Source organism: Semicossyphus pulcher, unplaced genomic scaffold, assembly GCF_022749685.1.
Source record: "Semicossyphus pulcher isolate SPU_LCO1_2020_fin unplaced genomic scaffold, fSemPul1.0.p SCAF_4, whole genome shotgun sequence".
Classification (NCBI taxonomy): Eukaryota; Metazoa; Chordata; class Actinopteri; order Labriformes; family Labridae; genus Semicossyphus; species Semicossyphus pulcher.
The window spans coordinates 26,053,074-26,077,910 of record NW_027211715.1 but is presented as its reverse complement, the minus strand read 5'-3'; the positions used below and the strand labels follow the sequence as shown (position 1 = coordinate 26,077,910).

Sequence of the window (24,837 nt, the reverse complement as noted above, 5' to 3'; positions counted from 1 at the left end):
AAAGCATTTACTTCTGCCAACATTTAGTAACTGTTAAGATATGCCAGTTCCACACAGGTTGGAATTGGATAAAATGACCGTCTGGTTAGAGACAATCTCTAACCAGACGGTCATTTTATCCATTTCCAGCCTGTCTAAAATCAGGAAATCTAAACATTTTTATGACTGCACCTGACTTGTAACAAGGTATACATTTTTTTTACTGTGTTTATTTCTCTTAAGAGCAAAGCAAGAATACAAACAAACAGAAACTACAGGAAAAAATACACAGCACACTCTAGGTAGTAGCTCTTTAAGTGTCGCCTCCTACCACACGAACCAGGGTTTGGAAAACAAATCAACCATGCAGACTGGAAATGAGCTGCAGATATTCACTTTGTTATGGGATCGTGCGGATAAACAGCGTTTCCCCGGATCCTCTCAGCTGATAGACAAACACAAATAGAATTTTAACTCGATCAAGTGTTGTGGCAGTAGCAGTTTAAATTGATTAAACTTCATATACAACAAATAATTAATATAAAGGTTGTTTGATGTTCATTCTTTTGATTCTAGTGAGTCTGACAATGCATCATGGGCGATACCGCAGGTCACTCTAAAGGATGAGGGCTTCTACGAGTGCATCGCGGTCAGCAGCGCTGGGACGGGAAGAGCTCGCACCTTCCTGGATGTATCAGGTAAGCACACATACCAAAACTCATTCCCTCTGACACAGAAGCTTATCCTGCCTATTTAATCACTACTTGATATGCATGAACTCCATTAAAGTCATAATTACAAGCAGACAGACAAAATGCAAAGATCGTCAAAACAATCTAAATCCAAATCAACTATGACAGAAGGAATTTGTAGGATATGAGACAAATGATGAAATATTAAACTATTACAACATTTAAGACATGCTACATGACTGTTAGCAGTTACTGTTAATTAACAGTGTATGGTGAGCGACCCTCCATCACTATGTGTAACGAGCCAGGACGGTGAGACAGGACTGCTGACAGGAAAGCTCAAGAAGGTCAATAAGTGTAATTGGCGTGTGATGAATTTACTTACAAGTCAGTGAGCAATCTGAAAGTTTAACTGCCTTTACTGACTTCAGTTGGCTTTAATGTCTCGTATTATGTCTTCTGAGAGGACACAAACGATTCATGCTGCACAAAGAGAGAACATTCCTCGACTGAAATGGTGCAGCGAGATAAAGTCACACTCACTCGCACGTTTACACCACTTCTGGGCATGTGGTTAAATTTCCAAGCGCCACTCGTTGTGGGTTGAGTTTTATAGCTTCAAGGTCTCTTGCTGTGGATCCCATGCGGAGAACCTGCATGATGACAGAATAAATGCAGCTTTATGGAGAATTTGACCCTAACATGAGGTTGTAATCCATGCCTCACGGCCATCATGTCATGGGGTTTATGGTATATGGTTTGTGTGCCTGATTTGTAAAGCAATGGACTGTAGATATGATGTAAGACGAGAATACGTGGAAGGCTGTAAATATGTTCCTGGCTTTGCACTAAAAATTGCCCTAAAGAAATGAGTATTTGCCTTCTTCAAAATAATATGAAGGCTTTTATATTCAGTCTGAACTCTTGCCATTATTACAAACACACGCCTCAAAGCTCTCAGTAAAGTTCTCCTTGTCCAAAAACTTCCTGCTTTGTGAAACTCTCCAGACCCTCATCAACATGATGAATGTCCAGCACAGAAGAAGAAGGTGGAGTGCACAGAAAAAAAAAGAGAGTGAGAGGTAGTTGAAAGACATTTTTGTGAAACAGAAGAAGGAGGGAGGGAGCCAGGCCGGGATCTGTGTAATGTATGACTGTAACTTATTACAGTAACACACCCACCGCGATCGCAGTCCACCGTTGCAGAGAGGATTTTGTTTGCCCTACTTTCACCTCTCATGGCGAAATTAATCTGCATCAGCCACAGCTCCAACCTTTGTCCATTGAAAAGTGATGTTACTAGCATGACATAAACATAGGAACACATGCAAACACCTAATACCCGCACATGCTGCCAAATGTATGTCCTCTTAATCCCGAGGAGCTGTGCTGAAATCCCCAGCATCCTCCTTGTATCCGAGCCAAAGCCTCTGCTACCTCTGCTGGCCCTCCTCCACTCTTTCTTTACCTCTTTCGCTCCCTTCCCCTTTCCCCCTCGCTAAGCTCCGAAAGACCCCTGATAATAAATATTGACGACACAGGAGAGGAAAGATGGAGAAATAATGGGCAAACGGACCTTTCAGGACCTTTCTGTGTGTTTGCATGTTCTCCTCATGCGGGTTCCCCCAAGGGTACTCCAGCTTCCTCCCACAGTCCAAAGACATGCTCGTTAGGTGATTCTAAAATTGCCCGTAGGTGTGAGCGTGAACGTGAAAGGTTGTCTGTGTCTGTGTGTCAGCCCTTTGATTGACTGGCAATCAGTCCAGAATGTACCCCGCTTCTCGCCCAGTGACAGCTGGGATAGGCTCCAGTCTCCCGCGACCCTGAACAAGATAAGCGGTATAGATCATGGATGGATGGACTTTCATTGAAGAGAAGGAGTGATCAAAATCGGAGCATCAGAAGCGCAGATAGCCCGTAGTATAAGTCCAGCCCCTACATTTCCCATAATGCAGCTGTAGAGAATCTTTTTTCCAGACCCTTGAAGGGTTGTGGTCGAGTAACACAATTTAAATATGTCCATAAATTGAGAGCAATTAAACCAAAGATTGATGATCCCTTTTTGAATTGTTTGATTTTTGACTCGTTTTGTCTTAATTGTTAGAACTCATCAGGATTTCACAATAAAAGACAAGCTAAGAAATAAATGTTAGATGTGGCTCAGTGGTGATTCTAAGCTTAATGCAAAAGGCAATTGCACTTGGTTGAAGTTCTTGAAAAGTTGCCAGTTGCAACTCTCTCTCTATCTCAGTCGGACGGTTGTGGGTTTGATCCCTGACTGCTGCAGTCCACATGGCGAAGTGTCCTTGGGCGAGACACTGACCCCCAAAATAAGTGTGGTCTTCCCCATGACTGAAAAGAACATGTCTCTATATATGCGTCTTACCTCGAACATTGTAGCTTTCTTTGTGCTAAGCTAATATATGTCAGCTGCTGACAGCATTTCTTCCTCCTCCTGCAGAGCCGCCTCCAGCCGTCACAGTGGAGGGAAATGTAACCGTGTCTCCCGGCTCACGCGCCGTCTTCACCTGCCACGTCGTCAGCACGGTCAGCTTCAACCTCACCTGGCTGAGGGGAGGCCACGATGCCCGCCTGGACCCTCGGGTGCAGGTGTTGACCAACCTCTCGCTGCAGGTGTCCTCTGTGACCCCGGATCACTCGGGCTGGTACGAGTGCATCGCTATAAACGAAGGAGGGGTGATGGCGGAGCGGATCTACCTCACTGTGCAAGGTGAGGAGTGTGTTTTTATTGTTGCACGTGTTCAAATATGTAGGAGCTGTTGTCTTTTGTATGTGTGTTACTTTCACAGAGGGAGAACAAGACTCTTGGCAAACTGCAACCTCCTTCCTTAAAACATGATTGTCTCCCAAGTGCCCCCGCCCTTCTTCCCTCCCCAGCTCCTTATAACTCACCCTAATGCTTTAAAGGATGTGTGAAAATTATTTATGCCTGCCTGAAAAGCAGAGTTTTCCACCTCCGGACAGCTCTCATATTCTTGTTTCTAACACTTCCCCGACACTGAATCAGGAACACTTTGTTGTAAGCAGCACCACAGAGCGTTGGCCTGAGCCCGGCCAGGAAATGGCGATGTAATACAGCTGCTAAAACCTGTCTTTAACTGATGATTTCAGCCAGAGAGAGAGCTAAGACAAAGTAAGTGAGAGAAGCAAGGAATTTAGTTTTATATAATTCAATCTGTCCAATCGAACATCCAGTATTGACTTTGTTATACAACCATGAGACCCAGAAGAAGTTAATTCAAAGGCCATATGCTTCTTACTGTATCCTGAATTCCTCCCTGTACGAGTCCTGCCAGGTTTTGATGCTAAGAAGCAAAAACAAGTTGTTCCACTTCATCTTAAGCTGACTCTTTTTCTCGACCTAAATTTAAATCATTGAAAGGTTCACTGTGATTTTAACTTGGAGCTGTCTCTGCCAGGTAAACCGCAGTGACACAGATTGAAAAGTTGCAGGTTTAACACCAGAGCTGCAGACAGGCTTGGAGGGAGACGCTGTCATTTGGCTCGTCTCACTGAGTGATTAGTTACACAGTTTTCCCAAAAGCTTTTTCTCTTGATTTAACTGAATATTTTCCTGTTTTACATTTCCTCCACCTGTATGTCCTTTTTCATGTCATCCTGTCAAATCGCTCTTTTTTATTTTTTCCTCTCTTTAACTAATGTCTTACTGCGTCATGTTTCTTTGTGCCTAAGTCCCTCTGTGTAGAACAGCTGTCAGCAAGCCCTGGGGGTTTGCTAATTCCCCCTGGTCAGTCCCATCCTAGTTATTAGTCTCGCTTTGAAGTGAGTCAAGTTCAATAACGTTTGAAAACGCATCTTTTCTTCTTATTTTGGAACCTTACCTTCACACTACTCACAGATTTTAAATGTTGATATGATAGACAATTCATGTGTTGTCTTTAGGCGTCATTTTGACAACTTTGTTATCATTAGAAAGTAATTTAAATGAGTTCTCAGCACAGCTGTGCTGGTGGTGGTGCCTTTTTAACAGAGATCAAATCAATATTTTCTGCTTGTTCAATATTCGGATAAGAGAAATAGAGATATGTGAACGAAAACATTTTGAGTTTGTTTCTTTGAAAGCAGAAAGAAACAGAAAGTAGATTGTATCATCTTTGACTGAACACTTCTTACAACAAAGTTGGATGTGGTGCACAGTTTTGTTGTTCTCCAACAAATTTGCGCCGAAGAAGTAAAGATTTCTGCCTTTTTTCCTTCTGTTTAAATGTGCAAAACAACCTGAAAATGCTATTGTGCGTTCACACAGTTTTCTACGGTGGCTGAGAGGTTTCAAACAAACTCCGTAACTGAAATTCTTTGCAAATTTGAAAAACACAAGTGCAAAAGCTGCAACACAGACACATACAAGCATAGCTAGCTTCATGATAGCCTAACATTAAATGGCAGAGTAGCCTACTTACATATAAAATATATATATAGACATTGAACAACATTGCAGCTACTCTCTCTCACACATGTATAAGGTTCAACAATAATAGAGAGACACTATTCTGCCCATTTTCGCTCACCTCCATTGTGGCTTTTCTATTAGTGTTGCAGCTTTTGCACTTGTGTTTTTTGAATTTGCAAAGCGTTTTGGATATGTTGTTCATTCGAAACCTCTCAGCCACCGTAGTTGTCACCCGTTTCTACAATGAGCCAGCGTAATGTGGATGTAATCTGATAAGAAGAGATAAAGGGAGAGAAGATGAGAGCAAAAGAGCCAAAGAAAAGGGTATAATGAGGTATAAGAGGAGGAAGAAAAAAGGAAAGATGAAGCAGGTGATGAAGGGAGCACTTAAGACAGAAACGTTTCAGCTGCTGAGAGCAGGGCAACATCACAAGTTGGAGGACACATGTGAGGAGAGAGCGTGGCTTGGCCTAAACACAGAAAGGGGCCCAACAAGACGTATCTGGGTCATACAATCAGGACAGGGTGGCCTCAGGCGCCGCAAGATGATGATGAGTAAGGTGGCATGTCGAGGTGTTTTAATTTGTTTCAGGTCAAGGTTGTCATATATCAAAAGCATAACTTGTGAATTTATCGTCAGCATCTGGTAAATGTGCTGTATTTCCTTCAAAACATGGCATCAGTGATGATTGAAGTGGAAACATCAGTACAGAGCCTAAACATTCCTTCACACCTACTGTACTCACGTGTGAACCTTTGAACTTGTGACCACAGGGCTTCTTCTGCACCACTACTTACCTTCAACAAACCAAAATAAACTGTCTCTTTGAATGTTTAACTTTTCCTTCCTTTACTGTTTTCTTCATTTTCAAAATACCTTGAAATTAATAATGTCTGACATCTTATATGGACACAAATTGTAATTGTGTTGTTTTGGAAACGCTCTCTTTCTAGTTCTCACACTAACTTCTCTACACATTGGAAAGTTCCAAGACTCAGGAGAAGATTCCAGCAGTGGGAGCAGAAAAGAGAAAGCCCGCCCTTAAACGGTTCAATTACACATCATGAATCAATTGGAAAATCTTCCACAACTTCTCTGCGTCTGGATTCAATATCTCGGCCTGTTTCACCAGCTAAGAGGAAATGGTGGTGAATGATATGCTGTGAAACATTATTAGTTTTAGTAACGGCCATCACTCCTCCTGCTACAGTGACAATAAAAGTTTATGCTCTGGTGCACCTTGAGGCTCGGCCAACATCCATTCAGGGTTGCGGAGGACGTTCCTAACCTGCAGGATCAACTTTATACTGATTTAAACTGGAGCTTTGATTTTCACTTTCACACCTTCTTAACCTGTCTGTGTCATAGATTACCGACTATTTTATTTGATGAAAAATGTAATATTTTTGATCACTTCTGTTTTCCTCCAGAGGTGCCCAGAGTTTCAGTAGAGCCCCGGAATCAAACCTTTACAACAGGAGATGAAGTGCGGATCAGATGCTCGGCCAGCGGCTACCCTCCACCCCGTCTGGTTTGGACCCACAATGACATGTTCCTCATGGCATCCAGCAGGTGAATTAATCTCCCTTTTAAGTTAATTAATTGGAGGACTTATAAGTTTACGATTTGTACATTACAGGTGTTTTAACAGACCTGAAAATGTTTCCTTATGCTGGTAATAATGATTACAATGTTTATATCTTGATTTTTAGGGCTCATGTATCATACTGATTTGTGTATCTTGCGTGTTCAGATACAGGATGACTCCTGATGGCACGCTGGTTATAAGAAACATGGAGCAGAAGGACGGAGGAGTGTATGGATGTCTCGCAAGTAACCAAGCTGGGACAGACACCATGACTTCCATCCTCACTTACATAGGTGAGTGGCAGAGAAAGCAAGCAGCCATCAGTTAGCTAAATGCTGATCAACTAGGTGACACTGGGCGAAGCTGGGGTACAGGTCACTAGTCAATCACAGGGCTAGCTAGCCCTTTAGCAAGGTTGACAGGCCGCCGTGGTAGCCACTTGTGAATCACATGTAGCCCCACCCCAAAGCATACCCTGATTTAATGCCTGTTTTGCTCTTAATTGGACCATTATTTACAAATATAACATGATGTGGTATTGGAAAACACTATAAACTGCCAATTTTAAACCAAAAACTCATAGGAAATTGTTTATTTATGTATTAAAGATACTGAGAACTAGGTTAATTTTACAAACTGGTTTTGGACTTTCTTTTGCAACCAGTCGAGTTGCCCCATGGCGGCCATTACAAGGAATGCAGGTTTAAGGCACTTCTGCAGTGGCTATAAGTGGAAGTTTTGAAACCAGAGGCTTCTCCCTCTTCCTATTTACAGTCTATGAGTGAAACCCAGAACCATCTAGCTGTGGGCAACATTATCAACCACCAGGCATTTTGTTGAGCTGCAATATGCACGTCCACACAGTATGTACTGCATTTCTATTTGCTCTCTAAATCATACTGATGTTCTGTCTATTGTTCAACAACTCTCCTCCTCCTAGAATCCCCTGTGGTGACAGTGGCTCTGAGTGATATTCTCATTAGCGTTGGTGAAATCACAGTGATGGCCTGTTCTGCGAGTGGAATCCCACAGCCAGAGATCTGGTGGTACAAAGGTAACAACACAGAAGTAGAAGGAAGTGCAACCTCAAAAACACATGGGCACATTCAAATTACACAAGCAGTAGTTAATATAAAGACTTATTTTTTTCCCATTATGTGCTCAGAGAGGCGCATTATAACACTTTTTTAACTACCAAGCTGACTACACTCAACTGCTGCATTTGTTGTTATTCCAGATGATGTCCGGCTGCATTCGTCATCCTTCTTGGACGTGGATACATTAGGAGGTACACTGACAATCAAGAGGACCCAGGATGTCGACACTGGAGTTTACACCTGTGTAGCTGTCAATGCTGCTGGTACCTCGTCAGGAAAGATCTCCCTCGATGTAGGAGGTGAGAGTGACACAGAGTTTATTTAACCTTGTAAAAATAGTTCTCTGTACAATTAACCCAGAGTGAGAAAATAATTTAGCCTTATTGTATCTGTGAACGTACAGCCTGCAACAAAATTAAATTTTAAGCTTTTTTTTTACTTGTTTTTTGTTTTGTAAGACTGCAACAGCCTACACCTGGCCTACATTTGTTGTGTATCCTGTTGTGTTTCACCTGTTGTGGCACAATTTTGGCCTTGGACTTACACGTATGAAACCCTAAACTGTTCAATATTCAATAGATATTATACAGAATAGACTCATTATTATGAAATTTCATTAATCATTCACTTTCTTTACTAAGATTATTTATAATCTCTAATAGATTATAGACATTTTATTTGAAAACGCCATTTTTCAGTGTTTGTACATTTCATTCTACCATATTGACAATACATATTAAATATCAAGTTTTACTTCTGAGCATGACACATTTCTTAAGCTAATAAACTCAACAGCGATCAAATGAAGCTGTTAGCTCCTGTTAGCTAGAGTAACAACAGCGATGATGTTATTTTGAATCAACCAAATACTACATACTAGACACTTCCACTGTAATAAATAAACAGTACACAGACGCAGTTAATCAAATTATGTGGCTTTATAGCCTACAACTAGTCATGCTATCGCGCTAAACTAGCTTGTGAGCTTATTTCTCAGCATCAAGGCGGGAACACACAGGTCAGGAAGTAAAGCTGAAGAGACAAGTGGAATGGGTGAGAACAAAAAATAAGCAGAGACAAGAGAATGTATTTGGCCGGAGAGTGAAGCTGGAGAAGATGGGTAGGAAATGCTACGTTTTTCAAGTAATATAACGATACGGTCTACAACCAAGGCTAATTAATTGGCTAATATGGTAGTTAACGAGCTAAGCTAGCAAGCCAGGTTTAGTCAGGGTAGGCATCATACCTGCTAATAATCCCAATATAAAAATAAAATTACACTAGATTTTCACTCATCACTTTTGGACTGACTAGTTTTGAAGCCAGCATTGAGTGTGCTGTGTTTTTGGCTCTTCATTTTTCTTGGAATCAAACAGCTAGCTGCTACTGTTGACACTGTCCATGAGCATGACCATGTCCACTATGTTCCCTAGCCAGTGAGCCAGCTTGGTAAGTTTGTAGATAAATAATAATGTGTGCTGTGTGTGTTTTTGTACAGCAGCAACTAGATAGCTATTTCAGAACTACTTTGACATTGTTATTGCTTTAGCTAAGCTGCTAGCTGTTGAGCAAGCTAGCTTAAAAGGAAGGGTACTTTTGATTTGTTAAAAAGGTGAATGGAGGGTACGCAATTGTCATAAAAAGAAACATGACTCTTTTGTACGTTTTCCCCGCTTTTTGTCAAATAATAATTTATTCCAAAATGTCTTATCTAATGTTGAACATCTTGGGGCTTCATACTCACACAGCTCAACACATCTGGTCTTAAAATCAGCCATGAACAACCCAGGCGTGCATGACGGACAGCTTGATTGTCTGTAAAATGTAATACAGATGATCAGTATCCCTTAAACTTTTTTTTACCCTTGCTATCGTCAACCTTGATCGCTCCAGCCCCACCCAAGTTCACCCGACAACCATCAGATGTGGCCCTGGACATCGGCTCCAATGTGACCCTAGCGTGCTCCACCGAAGGTCACCCTGAACCGCAGGTCACCTGGAGGAGGGAGGATGGACTCCCCATTTTCAACACGCCCCGTGCACAGGGCACTGTCACACAGAGCGGGGGAGGTCTACACATCACCAGTGAGTTTATTAGCTGAATGTGTGCATGCATATTAAATGTTAAAATACTGTAGGTTAGACATTAATATCTTTTTTTCCCTCTCAGACCTGTGGGTGGATGATGAGGCGTCTTATGTCTGTGAGGCTCACAACCAATTCGGCAGAATCCAGGCCGAGGCCAGAGTCACTGTGACGGGACTGGGTGAGTGCAACATTTACAAAGTCTGGCATCTGTGACTCTCCATTTCTGTCTCTCTCTCCCTCTAGAATATAAATAGCCTTGTCTCTTAATCTACAGATACATCCAAGTATTCCTAACGCAATTATATCAGAAAGGAAGCAGGCATTGTAATTTGCATCTGGGCTCTGTGATTTATATTGATTGATTGTTTAGCTTTAAAAGCCACAAGGAGACAATCATAATGGCTTGCAGGCAGTAAGGTCAGCGTAAAGTGCTGACATGGCTGTGCCTGTCTTGAAATGCTTTGCACTTCAAAGACCCACAAAATCCCTTTTTGCTGAATCTGCATTTGTCTGATTATGTCTAACCAAACATCCCATACAGTATACTCGAGATTCTGCGTCTGTCTGTATGTCTTTGTTTATGTGTGCGATTCTGTTTGAGTCGTAACACGTGAGTTCAAGTTCATCAGAACATTTCAGTGGGTGTGTTTGAACACATGTTCCTTGTTAACTACTGTTTCTGTTTTACCGTTCTCTCTACAGTGGAAACACACTGAGCTCTTAGAAGTGGGCCAAAGGTTAGAAAAAGCAGACCCACCCAGATGACATATATTACTGCCCCACTGCCCCGTTTCCCTACTGACAGTGCGTCCTCATGAGTCTCCCACACCCAATACAGAAGCACATGTGAAGTAGCTTATTTGGCAAACGGTGCGGGTGGAGACAAATTAAATTGGCACATGGCATGTATGCGTGTGTGCGTGTTTATGTGTGTGTGTGAGGTTGTGTTCCCAGGCCAGTGAAATTGGGTGGTCGTCAAATTCCCCTTGAAGACACCCTGTTGTCTATCACAGCCCCGACACATGACATCAGCATTGTCCGTGTTTTATCACATGTCAAGAAAGGGGTGTGTTGATACTTTAAGCAGCTGTGGAAAAGGATTACTGTATACGCTGTATTGATAATGTGTTTATAGCAACCAAGCATTCCCTATTCATTATACTTTTAAAACACAAACACTAACACATGTGCTTCCTTTTGGTTTTGTCTGAAATCATAACTTCATTATTTTTGTCTGAAAAGATTCAAGAAGATAAATCCAACCAAGCTTTTTGTTGATGCAGCAAATTTGAAACATTTCAAATATTTTCATGGCTCTCTGTTTTAAAGTTTGAACTGAATTGCAGCCATTGTTTGGTTCTTTTGGTTGTACGCTTCTAAACACACAAATAACTTGAGCTGTGCGTGTGTGTTTTTGATCTTTATTGTAAATCTCAACAGGAAATCAAACAGCTTCAGAGGATTTTACAGCTTCCTGCTAATATGAACCGACTTAATCATTTTTCTGATATGAGCCTCCTTGATTTTTTAGACGAAAGCTCTGTATAATTGTTTGCATGGTATCTGCAGTCTCGCCTGTCATCGCGATGAGTCCGACTGTGCTCAGTGTGATCGAGGACCAGCAGATGACTTTGCCCTGCGTGCTCTTGGCTGGGAATCCGCTGCCTGAGCGGCAATGGCTGCACAATTACGGCTTGGTGAGCACACACAGTGGAAATTTACACTTTTTAGATGTCTTGTAGTTAAATCACCAGGATTTAATTTAAGCCTATTTTACGCACAAATCTTCCAGGTGACCTCAGACCAGTATGTGACGGTGAGGAAGGACGGCAGTCTGCATATTGAGAGAGTCCGCTTAGACGATGCTGGCGACTACACCTGTTTGGCTGAAAGCGTTGTTGGGGCCACCAACCATACCACCACCGTCAATGTTTACGGTAATTTACAAAGAATATACATACAAACCAATTTTAAACAGACAAAAATGAAGGACATTTTAAAGTTTAGTTTTAAAGGTGCACTGAGGATGTAACAAGAAATGAGGTAGTTTGAAGCAGATTATCGAAAGCCAGGGTTCTCGTTGGGATTGCAACACTACACTTTCAGTCCCCCTGCTCATTATTTATGAGCATTATATAAACATTTAATATATTGTTTATACCACATTACAGTGTAGTTGCAAGCAGATATAGAAAAGTGGACTGTTGGATAAACAGATAACAAATGAGAACACATTAAAAAGCATACAACTAAATTATTGTGTGTTTTAAACCAACAACTAAATGTTTGTATGCTGCCATATATAAACAGTAACCGGGGGGACTTAAAGAAAGTGCTGCTGCTGAAACAGTCCAAGTTTGCAAGAGGCTTAAAGCCAGTCAGAGTTGGAAAGCAGCAGGTGTAATTAATAACTCTAACGATGGCTTCATTCATTGTTGGAGTCCAGGTCCTGATTTTGTGTATTCAAGGACACTTAATGGAACTGAGCCATTCTTAATATTATTCTTCACCTGTTCTTTCTCTGCTCAATATCTATGAAAAGAACTATTGTAAATGTTTTATGAGTTATGAAATGCCCTCTCCGTCTTTTACTGTTTTACCCCCCTCTTCCCCCATTTCTTACTGCCCCTCTTAAACGCCTCCCTGACACTGCAGATGGCTCTTACCCTTATGAATAGGATTATCTTTGAGGTTGCAGAGTTTGGAGCACAGTGGGAGCAGAAAATGTGTTCTGCATTTATACTAAAATCTGTCATTGCCAGATTCTACCGACTCAAACAGGAATCGTCTGCAGCATGTACATAACAGCACTGACTTCAGTGTTTAGAATTAGGTCAGCTCCTCTCAGATGTAAATATACAAAGCACTGGACATCCACACTACTTAATTCAGTGTATAGCTCAATTTGCCAAGACCTGTGAGAAATACTTTCCATAAGAGCTGCATTACAGTGAAGCACATGCAAAGAGTGCAGACAGACGACGGCCATGTAATATGTGTTCTCTGCACAGTGTGTCATTGTGCAGTTTACTTAAATCAAATTTCCAAGAAGATGCTCCAAGCCTCCGAGGGCTGATCTTTTCTGCAGATTCCAAGGGTCATTACAGACAACACAAACAAGACAGATGTTGACGAAGAGCAGGAAAGGACAAGAAAGTGAAAAAATGTCTGCACTGAATGTTGTATATTCCAGACAAAACCAGAAAGAGGTGGCACTGAACCTGAGTGTAATTTGTACAGATGAAAGTAAGACACGCACTGGCCTCATTGTGTCTTATGTATTTTCTTATATTCCCAGTGATTCCTACCATTCAGCACGGCCCTCAGGTGTTCAGCACAATTGAGGGAACACCAATCACTCTGCCCTGCCGCGCCAGTGGAGAGCCCACCCCTGACATTACCTGGGCCAAGGTGTGTATTTTATTTACCTATTGAATCATAAAGCATTCTGTCAGCCCTGTGATTGTCTGGTGATCGGTCCAGGGTGTACCCCGCCTCTCGCCCGATGAGAGCTGGGATAGGCTCCAGCCCCTCCACGACCCTGAACAGAATAAGTGGTATAGATCGATCAGTGGTTCTCAACCGGTCTAGCCTCAGGACCCACCACCACTGCCAATGACAAATTGGAAAAATCTAGTGCCGGAAGATTATCTGGCTTCATACGCCTCTGTTCCTGTGCATATATGTGAAAACATACATGCCTGTAAGCAAGGTTAGAAGCATCACTGTTTTTGTCACGGCTGTCATTTTGCAAGGAATGTCCCCTCATGTGTGACGCCTCACAAAGGAGACAGCGGCGCACAGACTGACGTCACGAGCCAAAAACGCTGTTGACACCGTCTACACGTCTCTGTGGAAACGCAGTTTCTGAAAGTCATCATCCTGGCCGGAGTTTTACAAAAGATCAATTTTCATTGACCTAAAACAGCGTTTGTGTGTGGACGAAAGGCCAAAACGCAGAGAAAAAGCCATGTTTTGAAAAATACCCGTGTCATGGCCTAATAGTCAACTAAATTGACACGCAGGTGGCAGTTCATAAGAGTGAAATATGCTCTCTACAATTCATTCAATTAGCAGCCTTTTTTTCAACAGGAATAAACTAAAATCATGCAACATAAATGCAACTACTAAAGAGCTCATCAAGTTTTGAAGACTGTAAATGTAAATGTAGCTGTGATTACATGGAGTGTGAATAAACTACACTTCTACTGCATGCACGTCACAGGAAAGCCATGACCTTCAAAATAAAAGTGCAGCATAGACCTTTTGTAGTTTTTTTCAAGCACAAATCCGCGACCCACTTTTGGGTCCCAAATTATAAGTTGAAAACCACAGGTATAGATAATGGATGGATGGATGTATTATTGGATTATAAAGCAAGTGCAGGTACATGGTATAACGGACAAGATTGCGCATATTGCATTAGATTTTTCGTCAACAAAATCTCCAGAACATGCAGTATTATGAAAGCTCTATTGCCAACATATGTAATACACCATTCCAAAGTCATAACATTTTACTGATGGCTTCACATAGTCAGTTCATGACATCTTGACTTACTAACTCTAGTAAGACAACGCCACCTGATAGAAAATGCCTGTGTGTGACGGTACATGTGTGTGCCTGCTGCTCCATTACATCCTCTCTACCTGTGTCCATCGGCCTGTACAGTGTGCTAACTCTTAAAATGTGCACTTGTGTGTGTCAGTGTGCACTATAAACCTGTGTGTGTACGGTGCCTCCTTCTTTTCCATCTTTTACACTAGTTTCTCGAAGTTGTAAAATTGATGCCGTTAAAGTGAACAGGGCTTCGGGGACACATGAAACCAGAGCATGCTAAGTTTTATCCCAGCTGTTAAGATGTGATTCCCTCTGATTCCAACGCTGTTCTGTAAAACATCCATCAAGTCTAGGCAACTTAGTCAGAGGACAGCTCAGAGATGACACAATCCTGATGCATCACATGTGCTTCTTGTTATGGTTCATTTGATTGTATACCTATTACCATTTTTATTCACAGTCTGTTTTTATTAAACATCAGGGCAGAAAATGAAATCATAAATTCAAGAACACTTAAAAGGTCAAACCACACGTCCTACCTCTTTCTCTGGCTACAATGTGAAGTGTCAATAAATCTGAGTTAATGAAACAAACTGTGGCCTCTGCCCTCTCCCTGCTGCGATTTGTTTTGTAGGGTGGAGAGCTGCTGTACTTGGGTGGTCCAGCCTTCTCCCTGGATTCTGATGGCAGCCTCTCCATCGCCTCCCCCTCTGGAAATGAGACCGGAGAGTTCATGTGCACAGCTACCAATGCTGCCGGCCACGCCTCCAAGAAGGTCCAACTCACGGTCTACGGTAAACATCACCACGAGCTAAAAGATGAATAAAATCTTTACAGAGATGAAGGGGCTTTCGGTTGCAGTTAACAGCAGCATATTATTACTAAATCAGTCGCTCTGAAGTCCAGCAGCCTCTTCCAGTTAACAAACTGCAAAATGATTCATGTCGCTCTGGTGGATTTAGCAAGAAAATGACTTCACAGCACAAAGACAGATGCTAAACACAACATAACAAGCTTTTTTTGGATCAATTGTTTCAACTGGATTGTCTTTTACTTTCCATTTTACTATCCATGTGCTGATCTGGCAACCCCAATGACTTATTGATTCTTGACTGAAACTAAAGTTTAATGTTAAACCTACAATGCTGAGTCACTGACGGCCATGCCCACTTTCAGTTGCGATTATGTATTGGCGAGCAAATGGGCAGAGCTCCAAGTGCTAAGCAAGTACCAGTTATTTTCTCCATTTTCCTCACAGTTCTGCTCGTGCAGTGATGGAGGAGGTGGAGCAATATGTGCTTCTCTGCTTTCAATGATTTAATTATTTATTATAAGATGAGAAATGTGCTAAGTCTTTGGCGATTAGATCCCATCGCAACGTCCTCGTTTACTCGAAGGGGTAGTGAGAACGAGAGCAGGATAGGATACCCTCGATGGAGTCTAGACACTGGTCGTGGTGGTGGTGAAGAAAGGATGCAGGATGAGCTGAGGAGCTCGACCTGGACACTGATGAGATGTATTGGAGATGATGGGTTGGAGGAGGGTCGCAATGATCAAACTGAAACAACAGACTAACAGTGGAGAGACGAGAACAGCTTTAAATTTGACATCTGCAGGATGATTTGTTGACAGAAGTCAAGGCTAAATCTATTTGGCTTAGTACTTAAAATAATAAACGGCCATAATCAGCTGATCGCCAGACAGGAAGGACAGAGAGGGGGAGAGACATGAATGACTTAATGAAAGAATGAGTCTTCCTGCTTGAACTTACGCTGAGCTACGCATGTCCGTCCAGTCCGACCTAGATCCAACGCTGGCGGCGCCGGAGGATCAGCAGAGCCAATGAGAATGTCAGTGATCGAGGGCGAGGATGCTATTTTGCCATGTGAGGTCAGAAGTGTCCCACCTCCCACCATCAGCTGGGCCAAGGAGAAGCAGCTCATCTCCCCTTTCTCCCCCAGGTAAAACACAAACTTACTGACTGTCCTCTGGCTGTAATCTTGGAGTTAAAGTTAGATTTGTTTTTAAACTCCTTTCTTTGTATGTTGTTGTTGTAGTCTCTGGACCGTTCGTAGCCTCAGGATATAGTTTGTGGTTTTATTGGATGACTGAGTAATCTTTCTCTTCTATGTGATCTGTGTTACCTACTGTGCGCCTGTCACAGGAGCTGTAATTATAGTTGATTGTGGATTAGTAAGAATTACTAGAGGATCTGTTTACAGAAATTCCTGAGTGAGTGAGTGGGAAGAAATCTGTGTGTGTGCTTGTTTTTCATTTGAAAGCTTTACAAGAGTGATTTTCACTCACATTTACACTCTTCTGGTTTAGTTTTATTGCTGTTTCTGTTTCCTCACAGGCACACTCAGCTCCCATCAGGCTCTATGAAGATCTTGGAGACCAGAGTCTCAGACAGTGGACTTTATGTGTGTGTTGCCTCCAATATTGCTGGTAACCTAACACAAACCATTGAGCTGAGTGTTTTGGGTAAGTTCAAAGACCACAAAGAGTTGATGATGATGTAATCGTGGGTTTCTGTTGAGCAGTACAACTTTTATTTCTATCATAATTGTAAGAATTGCAGTTCATCTTGGTCTACTAGGTGAAGTTTGCTACTATCAAAGATCACTTGATTTGGATGAGAGTTGCAGTTTAGACATACTGTCACACGAGATACTGTAGATTCACTGAATGCAGGTTAAAGGTTCATGAGGCCTCAATCGATCGGTCATGTCGATCTGCCCTGTAAAACATCAGGAAGATCAGACCCTACCTTTCAGAGCATGCAACACAACATTCAAACCTCTGCAGATGATCCAGAACGCAGCAGCGCGACTGGTCTTCAACCAACCCAGACAGCAAACGTTACTCCACTGTTCATATCCCTCCACTGGTTCCCAATTGCTGCTCGCATCAAACTCAAAACCCTGTTGCTCGCTTACAAAACAGCAACAAAAGCGGCTCCTGCCTACCTGAACTCCCTCATCCAGGTCTACACTCCCTCCCGCCTGCTATGCTCGCGAACGAGACTCTTCTCCTGTGTAGTCCCAAGGTGGTGGAATGAGTTACCAAACTCCATTCGGTCCGCAGAGTCCCTTTCCACCAGAAAAAAGACCCAGCTCTTTTATGAACACCTCTGCATTTAATGATATTGAAGCTATGTATGATGATGTAAAATTATAAACTTCCAGGCTGACTAAACATACCTGTGTGATAAGTAACAAACAGGTACTGACAATGCACTGAAGCTTATTATCTTTGGTCCTCATCCATCCTGCAGTCCCCCCGAGTATCCAGGCCGGCCCCAGAGTAATGAAGATACAACTGGGTCACCCTGTGGAGCTGCCCTGTGTGGTGAGAGGGGTCCCAGAGCCCACCCTCACCTGGACAAAGGATGGTAGGACTTACCCAGTGTCACGTGACGGCAGCCTGGCATTAAAAAACATTGGGTTGGATGACGAAGGAACCTACACCTGTACGGCAACTAACATTGCGGGCAGAGACGAGGCTCGGGTTCGGGTTCTAGTGCAAGGTTGGTTTCAGTTCATGTCTTCATCACATTGTTTTTAATTCTTTGTTTTAAAGACTGACTCAATCGATTTCTTTAAAGATGTATATATAAAACTGTTTCAGATCATGTGTGCTGTGTATTTTCTGGTGTGTATTTATCATTAATTATGTGGGTGTGTGTGTTCTCAGTTCCTCCTGTGGTCGAGGTTTTGGAGCCCCCTTTCAATCGGCCTCTGCAGGAGAGAGTTGCAAACCAGCGTATTGCATTCCCCTGCCCTGCCAAAGGTAATGATACATTTCCAAACATTCTCTGATATTCCAAAGAATAAGATGATCATTTTGTTTCCCTGTGTAGGATAACAGATAATACTTTACACCCTATCAAACGTGACTTTCAGTGCGATAAAGCTTGTTAAAAAATGCAAAACATTCCAACAAGTATTTTACACTTTTATCACTGACTTCCGTTCTCTTTCAGGTCTTCCTAAGCCAGTGATTCGGTGGTTGCGTAATGGCCAGGAGCTAACAGGTAATGAGCCTGGTGTGTCCATCCTGGAGGACGGCACGCTGCTGATTCTGGCCTCTCTGTCACCGCTGGACAATGGAGAGTATGTCTGTGCTGCGGCTAATGATGCTGGATCCACTGAGAGGAAGTACCAACTCAAAGTCAATGGTGATTAAGCTGCTCTGTATATGTTTATGAGCCCACAGTGTTTGCACTAAAAGAATTTCCTTTAATCTTACATTTTGCATACACTTGATCAACACTAACACCTTTGATGCCTCCACAGTGCCGCCAGATTTCCGTGACAGTGACACGCCAGGAAACGTGTCGTTGGTTTTAAGCCACTCCACCAACTTGGTGTGTGATGTCACAGGAAGTCCAACCCCTGTCATCACCTGGTACAAGGATGGAAGTCCTGTAGGTGAAATCCCACTTGTCATTCATGTTTCCACACCCTTTCAAACATCTATTTTAAGTTTAAGTGCTAAGTCTTTAGTGCTTTAGGTCTCCACCATACTTTCTTACTGGAGTTACAGTGTATCTAAAATAGTTTGTTCTCTTTAACGGCACCTATGGCAATAAACAGTAATTGCTTGGCAAGTCCACGCCGATTGTAACTCTTGATTTTCCTGGCTGACGGTCGCTTTCCTTTTTAGACTGTTTGCCTTCATCTGAGCGTCGAGTTTGTTTCTTTTTCTTTGGATTTTCACTTATGTTTGAAGTTGTATCTGTAGTCATCGATCTTTTCTTTGTTTGTTTAGTCATAGTAGATTTACTCGCAACACTTTCAGAGACTGGAAAAACACTTACTTTACACAGAAGTGTGTTTGTTGCGTTAGCTCCGCCTACTCTCTCTGGCAGACCAACCACTGCTGGGTGATGCAAAACGCGTCACCAACTGGGTGCTGAAGGCTTTCGTCAGTGGGCCATAGGCTCAATGACCATTGTGTTACCTCAAGAGATTATCGAGATTATCTTTAAACAGCCAGTCAAACTGATGTATACACAAAACAAAAACATGGTCAGAGAGACAAAGTAGCATGCTGCCTTATAGCTAACCTTTTCTTAAGCTGTGATCTACATAGTCCTTTAGCAACGGTTGAAACACAAAACTTAATGATCTTTCCTTTCATTTATTAATGAAAGTTCTCATTAAGACAGCATTAGCTCTGATCACAGGCTACACTGTCCAAGAGCACCGACCTTAAAACACTGTTTATCCTGGGCGTAGGCAGGCCAGCCATGGTGGCAGCATGTTCAAAGCTATAACTGCAGAATAATTATGATAAATTGATGTGAGAACAGAGAGTTAGCACTCACTTTGCTCTAACATCCCTGTTAGCTGGCTGCTTTTTGTTCCCTTGGCAGTCTGACCACTTTTTTCCTCTGAGGCACAGATGGGAATTAAGAGCGCTTACTTCAATCTGCTTATTATTAGCAATCTCACAGATGCTCTGTTGTCCTCTGAATGTTTTTGGTTCCATGCAACAATTTAAGACGTTTCACATATTTAGCACTCTTTAAATTATATTTCTCAGCTGAATAGATATTTGGCTCTGAGTCGTCGGAGTTGAATGTTGCAGCTATTTTACTTTAGATCTATCATGAGTCACAATGACGGCATAATTACTGTCAGACCGTGTTTCCTAAACTGTAACTTATGTTGTTTTGCAAAAGCATTTGTGTTTAATTGCATCCATTTATGCTGATCGACAGGTGGTTGCTAGTAACAACATCCAGATTCTTGAAATGGGAAAAACCCTGAGACTGTTGAAGGCAGCCACAACAGATGCAGGCAGCTACAGCTGCAAAGCCATCAACATCGCTGGCAGCACAGAAAAAGACTTCTTAGTGGACGTACTGGGTGAGTAAGGACAGTGATTCTTTCATTTGTTCATTGTTTTGATCAGTCAGCTAATAAACAATCTTTGCTCTGTGTCCAAGTCCCACCAACCATTGAAGGGTCGAGCTCTTCTCAAGATGTTTCAGCCATCGTCAAACAGGAAATTAGTCTGGAGTGCAAGGTGCAAGGAGTGCCCTTCCCTACAGTCCAGTGGTACAAGGACAGGAAGTACGTGCCTCCCAATATCCGAGTATTTACAATCCCAAACAAATCTGAAAAAACTGAGTTAAACTTTTTTTTTCTGTAGGCTGGTGTTTCTCGGCGATCCCAACCTCGAGGTCACCAACAGAGGTCAGGTTTTGAAGATAAAAAGTGCTCGACTTGGGGACAAGGCCCGCTACCAGTGCAGTGTCATGAACACAGCTGGCAAACAGACCAAGGACTTCAACCTCAGTGTCTATGGTGAGTGTGCATTTTCACACCTTGTACGCGGTCAGGTGCTTCTTTTTATAAACTAAATCTATGTAATATGGTCACAACCCTAACATGACCAAATATAGCTGAATCTATTCTACTGTTCTAGTGCCCCCCTCCATCAAAGGTGGAAACATAACGGCAGATGTCACAGCCCTGCTGGACACTGTGGTTTCACTGGAGTGTGAGGCACGCGGAGTGCCGCTTCCCACCATCACCTGGTACAGAAACGGTGAGGCCATCCTGTCCAACCGACAGGCTAAGTACGTCGACCGAGGCCACTACCTGAAGATCCCACGGGTGCAGGCGTCTGACACTGGCCAGTACACCTGCAAGGTGACCAGTGTGGCCGGCAGCACTGAGAAGAGCTTTGAACTGGACGTCTACTGTAAGAACTTGATCCCTGCTAATCCACAGACATTTTCTGTGTCGTTATGCTTTAAAGCAGCCTTGAAACGGCTTCAAATTAAAAACACATTTAGACACTAAATCTGCTTTTCTTTTGTAGCAAGTGAGGAAATCTCTTATCATAAGCTCCCATTGTCTCTGCATTAACAATCCTTCACATATGTGCTGAGCTCTGAAGCTCATTATTGTATAAATCAGAGCTTTAAGGCATTTGGCCTCACTCACAAACCTAAGACATTTGTAAGACAGCTGTTGATAATTGGCAAACAATTGAAATGGAAAATCTTTGATCCTCAAAGACTTAGCATTAAGAAATTTTGCATGTTGTTGGCTGATAAAAGACTTCATCTATTAAGTCTCTGAAGCTTTAACTCGCCTTTTGTTCTGTTCTTTCCTTGGTCTCCCACAGTGCCGCCCACCATAGCAGGGGGTGATGACGGGCCAACTGAGAGGAAAGTTGTCCTCAGTAAGTCTCTGATCCTGGAGTGTGACGCAGGCGGGCACCCTCCCCCCTCCCTCACTTGGCTGAAGGATGGAGTTCCTGTGCGTGATGGTGAAAGCGTCCGTGTCCTCGAGCGGGGGGGTAAAATAGAAATCATGTCAGCCACGGTGTCAGACTCGGGACGTTACGTCTGCGTGGCTACGAGCATCGCTGGGGAGAAGGAGGTCAAATACGACGTCAGAGTTTTAGGTATGAAAATTCATGGCCAATACTGAAAGAAACATGCACAGCAAATAAACACACTCATGCCTCATTGTTCTTGTTATAACATTTACACTAACATGCAGACCAAAACTAACTAACTAAGACCAGATGAGAAAACAGGTTGGTTCGAATCATGCATCCAAAACACAGATGCTGTGTTCGAATTGCCATACTACACTAGCAGCACGTATTGATTTAGCCAAAATGTAGCATGTAGTATGCAGTATGCAAACAAAAGCAAAATGTGCAGTATAAAATACCCGGATGTCGTACTGATTTGGAAAAAATCTCCAGTATGCATCGGACCAGTCTACCTCGCCTACTGTATCCCACAATGCAAAGCGCTGGAACAACACAGCGGCAGTTGAAATGGCAGACGGCAGCAGCATTCAGGCAGAAGGGGGTGCTGTAGCTAAAGAAGGTGGTTATGGTTTATTTCCGCCTGGCGTAGCTCCTCCATGCTGCATACTACCGCCGAACACAGTATGCAGTATATAGTATGTAGTATATAGTATGTAGTATTTAGTATGGCATTTCGAACACGGCCAGAGACTAAATACATACGGGGTAATCAGGGACAGGTGAGTCTAATCAGGACAGGTGAAAACAATGAGAGCAGGGCACACAATCTGAAAGGAGGGAAAACACGCAAAGACAGGAAATAAAACAAGACATGACACACATGGGGCCAGAACTTACAAAATGTAACAGGAAACACTAAAACCAAACTCAAGACTGAGACAGTAATAAAACAGTAAATGATATCTAAACAATGAAAACAATGAATTACATAACTTATCAAGACTAAATCATGACAAGAGCTCAGAATAAATTAAATACAAAACTAAACAATAATTACTAATGACAGTAGCACCTTTTATTTAAAGAATGAAAGAAGTGAATTCTAGTTTTTTGACTCGTACTGTTTCCTTAAAGACTGGCCAGCTAGTTGCAAGTGTTTTTTAGCTGCTAACAGCCAGGACTTTTGATGAGGACTCATTTTTGTCCAGCCTCTACTGTGTAGAGCAATGCAGCTTGAACATTATATCAAAAGCTATTATTTTTTCCGTTTTACCATGCCTAGCTGGTAATGCCAGAAGGAAAAGTGGTGCTTTCCTTTTGTTGTGAAATGGGGGGCTGTCTGAATTTGCAAAGTATTTCTGCAACCACAATTCCAGTAGGAAGTAACCTCTCCTGCATTTAAATCTCTATAAGTAAACCTTATCAAACCAGCAGCTACAGCTGTTTGTTTAGTCATTGACTATGGCCGACAGCTGGAAAAGCACTGTGCCGTTGTCGGCAGGATTCGAACCTGCGCGGGGAGACCCCAATGGATTTCTAGTCCATCGCCTTAACCACTCGGCCACGACAACTCATGTGCAACCTGAGCCGACACTGATGGATTGTGCTGAGGCCAGCCGTTATCTGCACCGTGTGCGCATTCCACATGGGAAGCAGACACCTGCTATATCACTGTGGCTCTGCACGTCTGACTGATACACTCACACAAACTCAGAGCAGAGGGAACCGCAGGCAGAATATCCCATCATTACATTGATGACCTTTTTGTTGATCTTTTCCTATATTGTTACTGTCAGCAGCAGAAATATAGAAAGAGATAAATAAATAATGAAATATAATACTGATCTTTATCTTTATATTACTTTAAACTTCATAGAGATTTATATCTTTGAATTGTAGTTCCTCCTTTCATTGATGGAGCTGGTGACGTGACAGACAGCACAGTGATAATCAACAGCCCTTTGGAGCTGGAGTGTCACGCCACTGGAACACCTGCACCTGCCATCACGTAAGATCTCCCTCTCATGGATACAGATAAACATACATAAATACACATGCAAACACACATTCACTGTTAAACCCTCGTTTTCCAGGTGGTACAAAGATGGAAAACCGGTCCGACAGGGTGAGGGGCTGCGGGTGGGAGCCAGCGGTCGAAGGCTGATTGTTTCCCGGGCTCAGGTCTCTGACACGGCTCGTTTTCAGTGCGTGGCCACGAATGAAGCCGGAGACCACGAGAGGGACTTCAACGTGGTCGTCCAGGGTAAAATATTAAAATGCTTTGTCATGTGATTAGCAGTGAAGTTACTTACGTTCTGACAAAAGTGAATATGATGGTATGTGTGTGCTTTAATTGCAATCAATGTCATTTATGCTTTGAATGCAAGCCACAGGGACTCTCCCACTTTGGGTAAATAAATACCACTCTGCTTTTTTGTCATTAACCTTTTTTCAAATTTGCTGCTGTGAAGTGTTTGTAGGAATAACTCTGTTGTCGTTATCACTTCAGTGCCTCCGTCCATTCGCACCACCGGGCCGGCTGAACGTTCAGTGGTTCTTCACAAACCCATCAGTCTGGAGTGCATCTCCAGTGGCATCCCTCCTCCCAGCATTACCTGGCTTAAAGATGGCCGACCTGTCGACATCACACAGGGGCACCTTAAGGTTGGTTCCCTGATAGACTGAATACAAGGTCATTAGTTTTGACATGACATACAGCAGGAGTGGGCAGATCTTCAGTTGACTTGTTGAAATGTGTTTAAAGTGATAATCTTGAAGATTTTCATTTAAATAAATGTCTGTGAAGTCACTATCTGTCGCCAAATGAAGTAACAAAATGGTGATTGAGCCCACGGCCCACTGATGAAAGACTTTGCATTTGCAGTATTACAGACTGGGTGTCTGGTGCGACTTTCACGGAAAAAATCTCAAGCGGCGTCCAGTTAGTGACGAGTTTTCTGCCAGAGAGGGTAGGGTTGCGAGTAAAAAGTAACCTACTATGGCTGAACAAACAAAGAAAAGATGGATGACTACAGATACAACTTCAGAAATAAGTGAAAATCCAAATTAAAAGAAACAAATTCGACGCTCAGATGAAGGCAAACAGTCTAAAAAGGAAAGCGACCGTCAGGGGGGAAAATCAAGAGTTACAGCCG

The 24,837-nt window shown here is 42.6% G+C and overlaps 1 protein-coding gene and 1 non-coding gene across 2 annotated transcripts in view; one reads left to right on the top strand and one right to left on the bottom strand.

Moving 5' to 3' along the window:
* hmcn1 (hemicentin 1) overlaps positions 1 to 24,837 on the top strand; it is an 87,380-nt gene that overhangs the window by 31,408 nt on the left and 31,135 nt on the right. Inside the window, exons 10-35 of the mRNA XM_069679597.1 lie at positions 556 to 677; positions 3,133 to 3,402; positions 6,535 to 6,676; positions 6,858 to 6,985; positions 7,633 to 7,746; positions 7,930 to 8,088; positions 9,683 to 9,874; positions 9,960 to 10,055; positions 11,447 to 11,574; positions 11,670 to 11,814; positions 13,176 to 13,288; positions 15,072 to 15,231; positions 16,233 to 16,398; positions 16,794 to 16,921; positions 17,715 to 17,966; positions 18,134 to 18,229; positions 18,423 to 18,617; positions 18,736 to 18,866; positions 20,166 to 20,313; positions 20,394 to 20,520; positions 20,600 to 20,754; positions 20,876 to 21,154; positions 21,584 to 21,865; positions 23,582 to 23,690; positions 23,776 to 23,945; positions 24,192 to 24,346. Of these exons, the coding sequence (XP_069535698.1) occupies positions 556 to 677; positions 3,133 to 3,402; positions 6,535 to 6,676; positions 6,858 to 6,985; positions 7,633 to 7,746; positions 7,930 to 8,088; positions 9,683 to 9,874; positions 9,960 to 10,055; positions 11,447 to 11,574; positions 11,670 to 11,814; positions 13,176 to 13,288; positions 15,072 to 15,231; positions 16,233 to 16,398; positions 16,794 to 16,921; positions 17,715 to 17,966; positions 18,134 to 18,229; positions 18,423 to 18,617; positions 18,736 to 18,866; positions 20,166 to 20,313; positions 20,394 to 20,520; positions 20,600 to 20,754; positions 20,876 to 21,154; positions 21,584 to 21,865; positions 23,582 to 23,690; positions 23,776 to 23,945; positions 24,192 to 24,346 (4,162 nt within the window). The remainder of the gene's footprint in view (positions 1 to 555; positions 678 to 3,132; positions 3,403 to 6,534; positions 6,677 to 6,857; positions 6,986 to 7,632; positions 7,747 to 7,929; positions 8,089 to 9,682; positions 9,875 to 9,959; positions 10,056 to 11,446; positions 11,575 to 11,669; positions 11,815 to 13,175; positions 13,289 to 15,071; positions 15,232 to 16,232; positions 16,399 to 16,793; positions 16,922 to 17,714; positions 17,967 to 18,133; positions 18,230 to 18,422; positions 18,618 to 18,735; positions 18,867 to 20,165; positions 20,314 to 20,393; positions 20,521 to 20,599; positions 20,755 to 20,875; positions 21,155 to 21,583; positions 21,866 to 23,581; positions 23,691 to 23,775; positions 23,946 to 24,191; positions 24,347 to 24,837) is intronic.
* On the bottom strand, positions 23,172 to 23,253 carry trnas-aga (transfer RNA serine (anticodon AGA)). The gene has a single exon. It is a non-coding gene; the product is annotated as a tRNA-Ser (tRNA).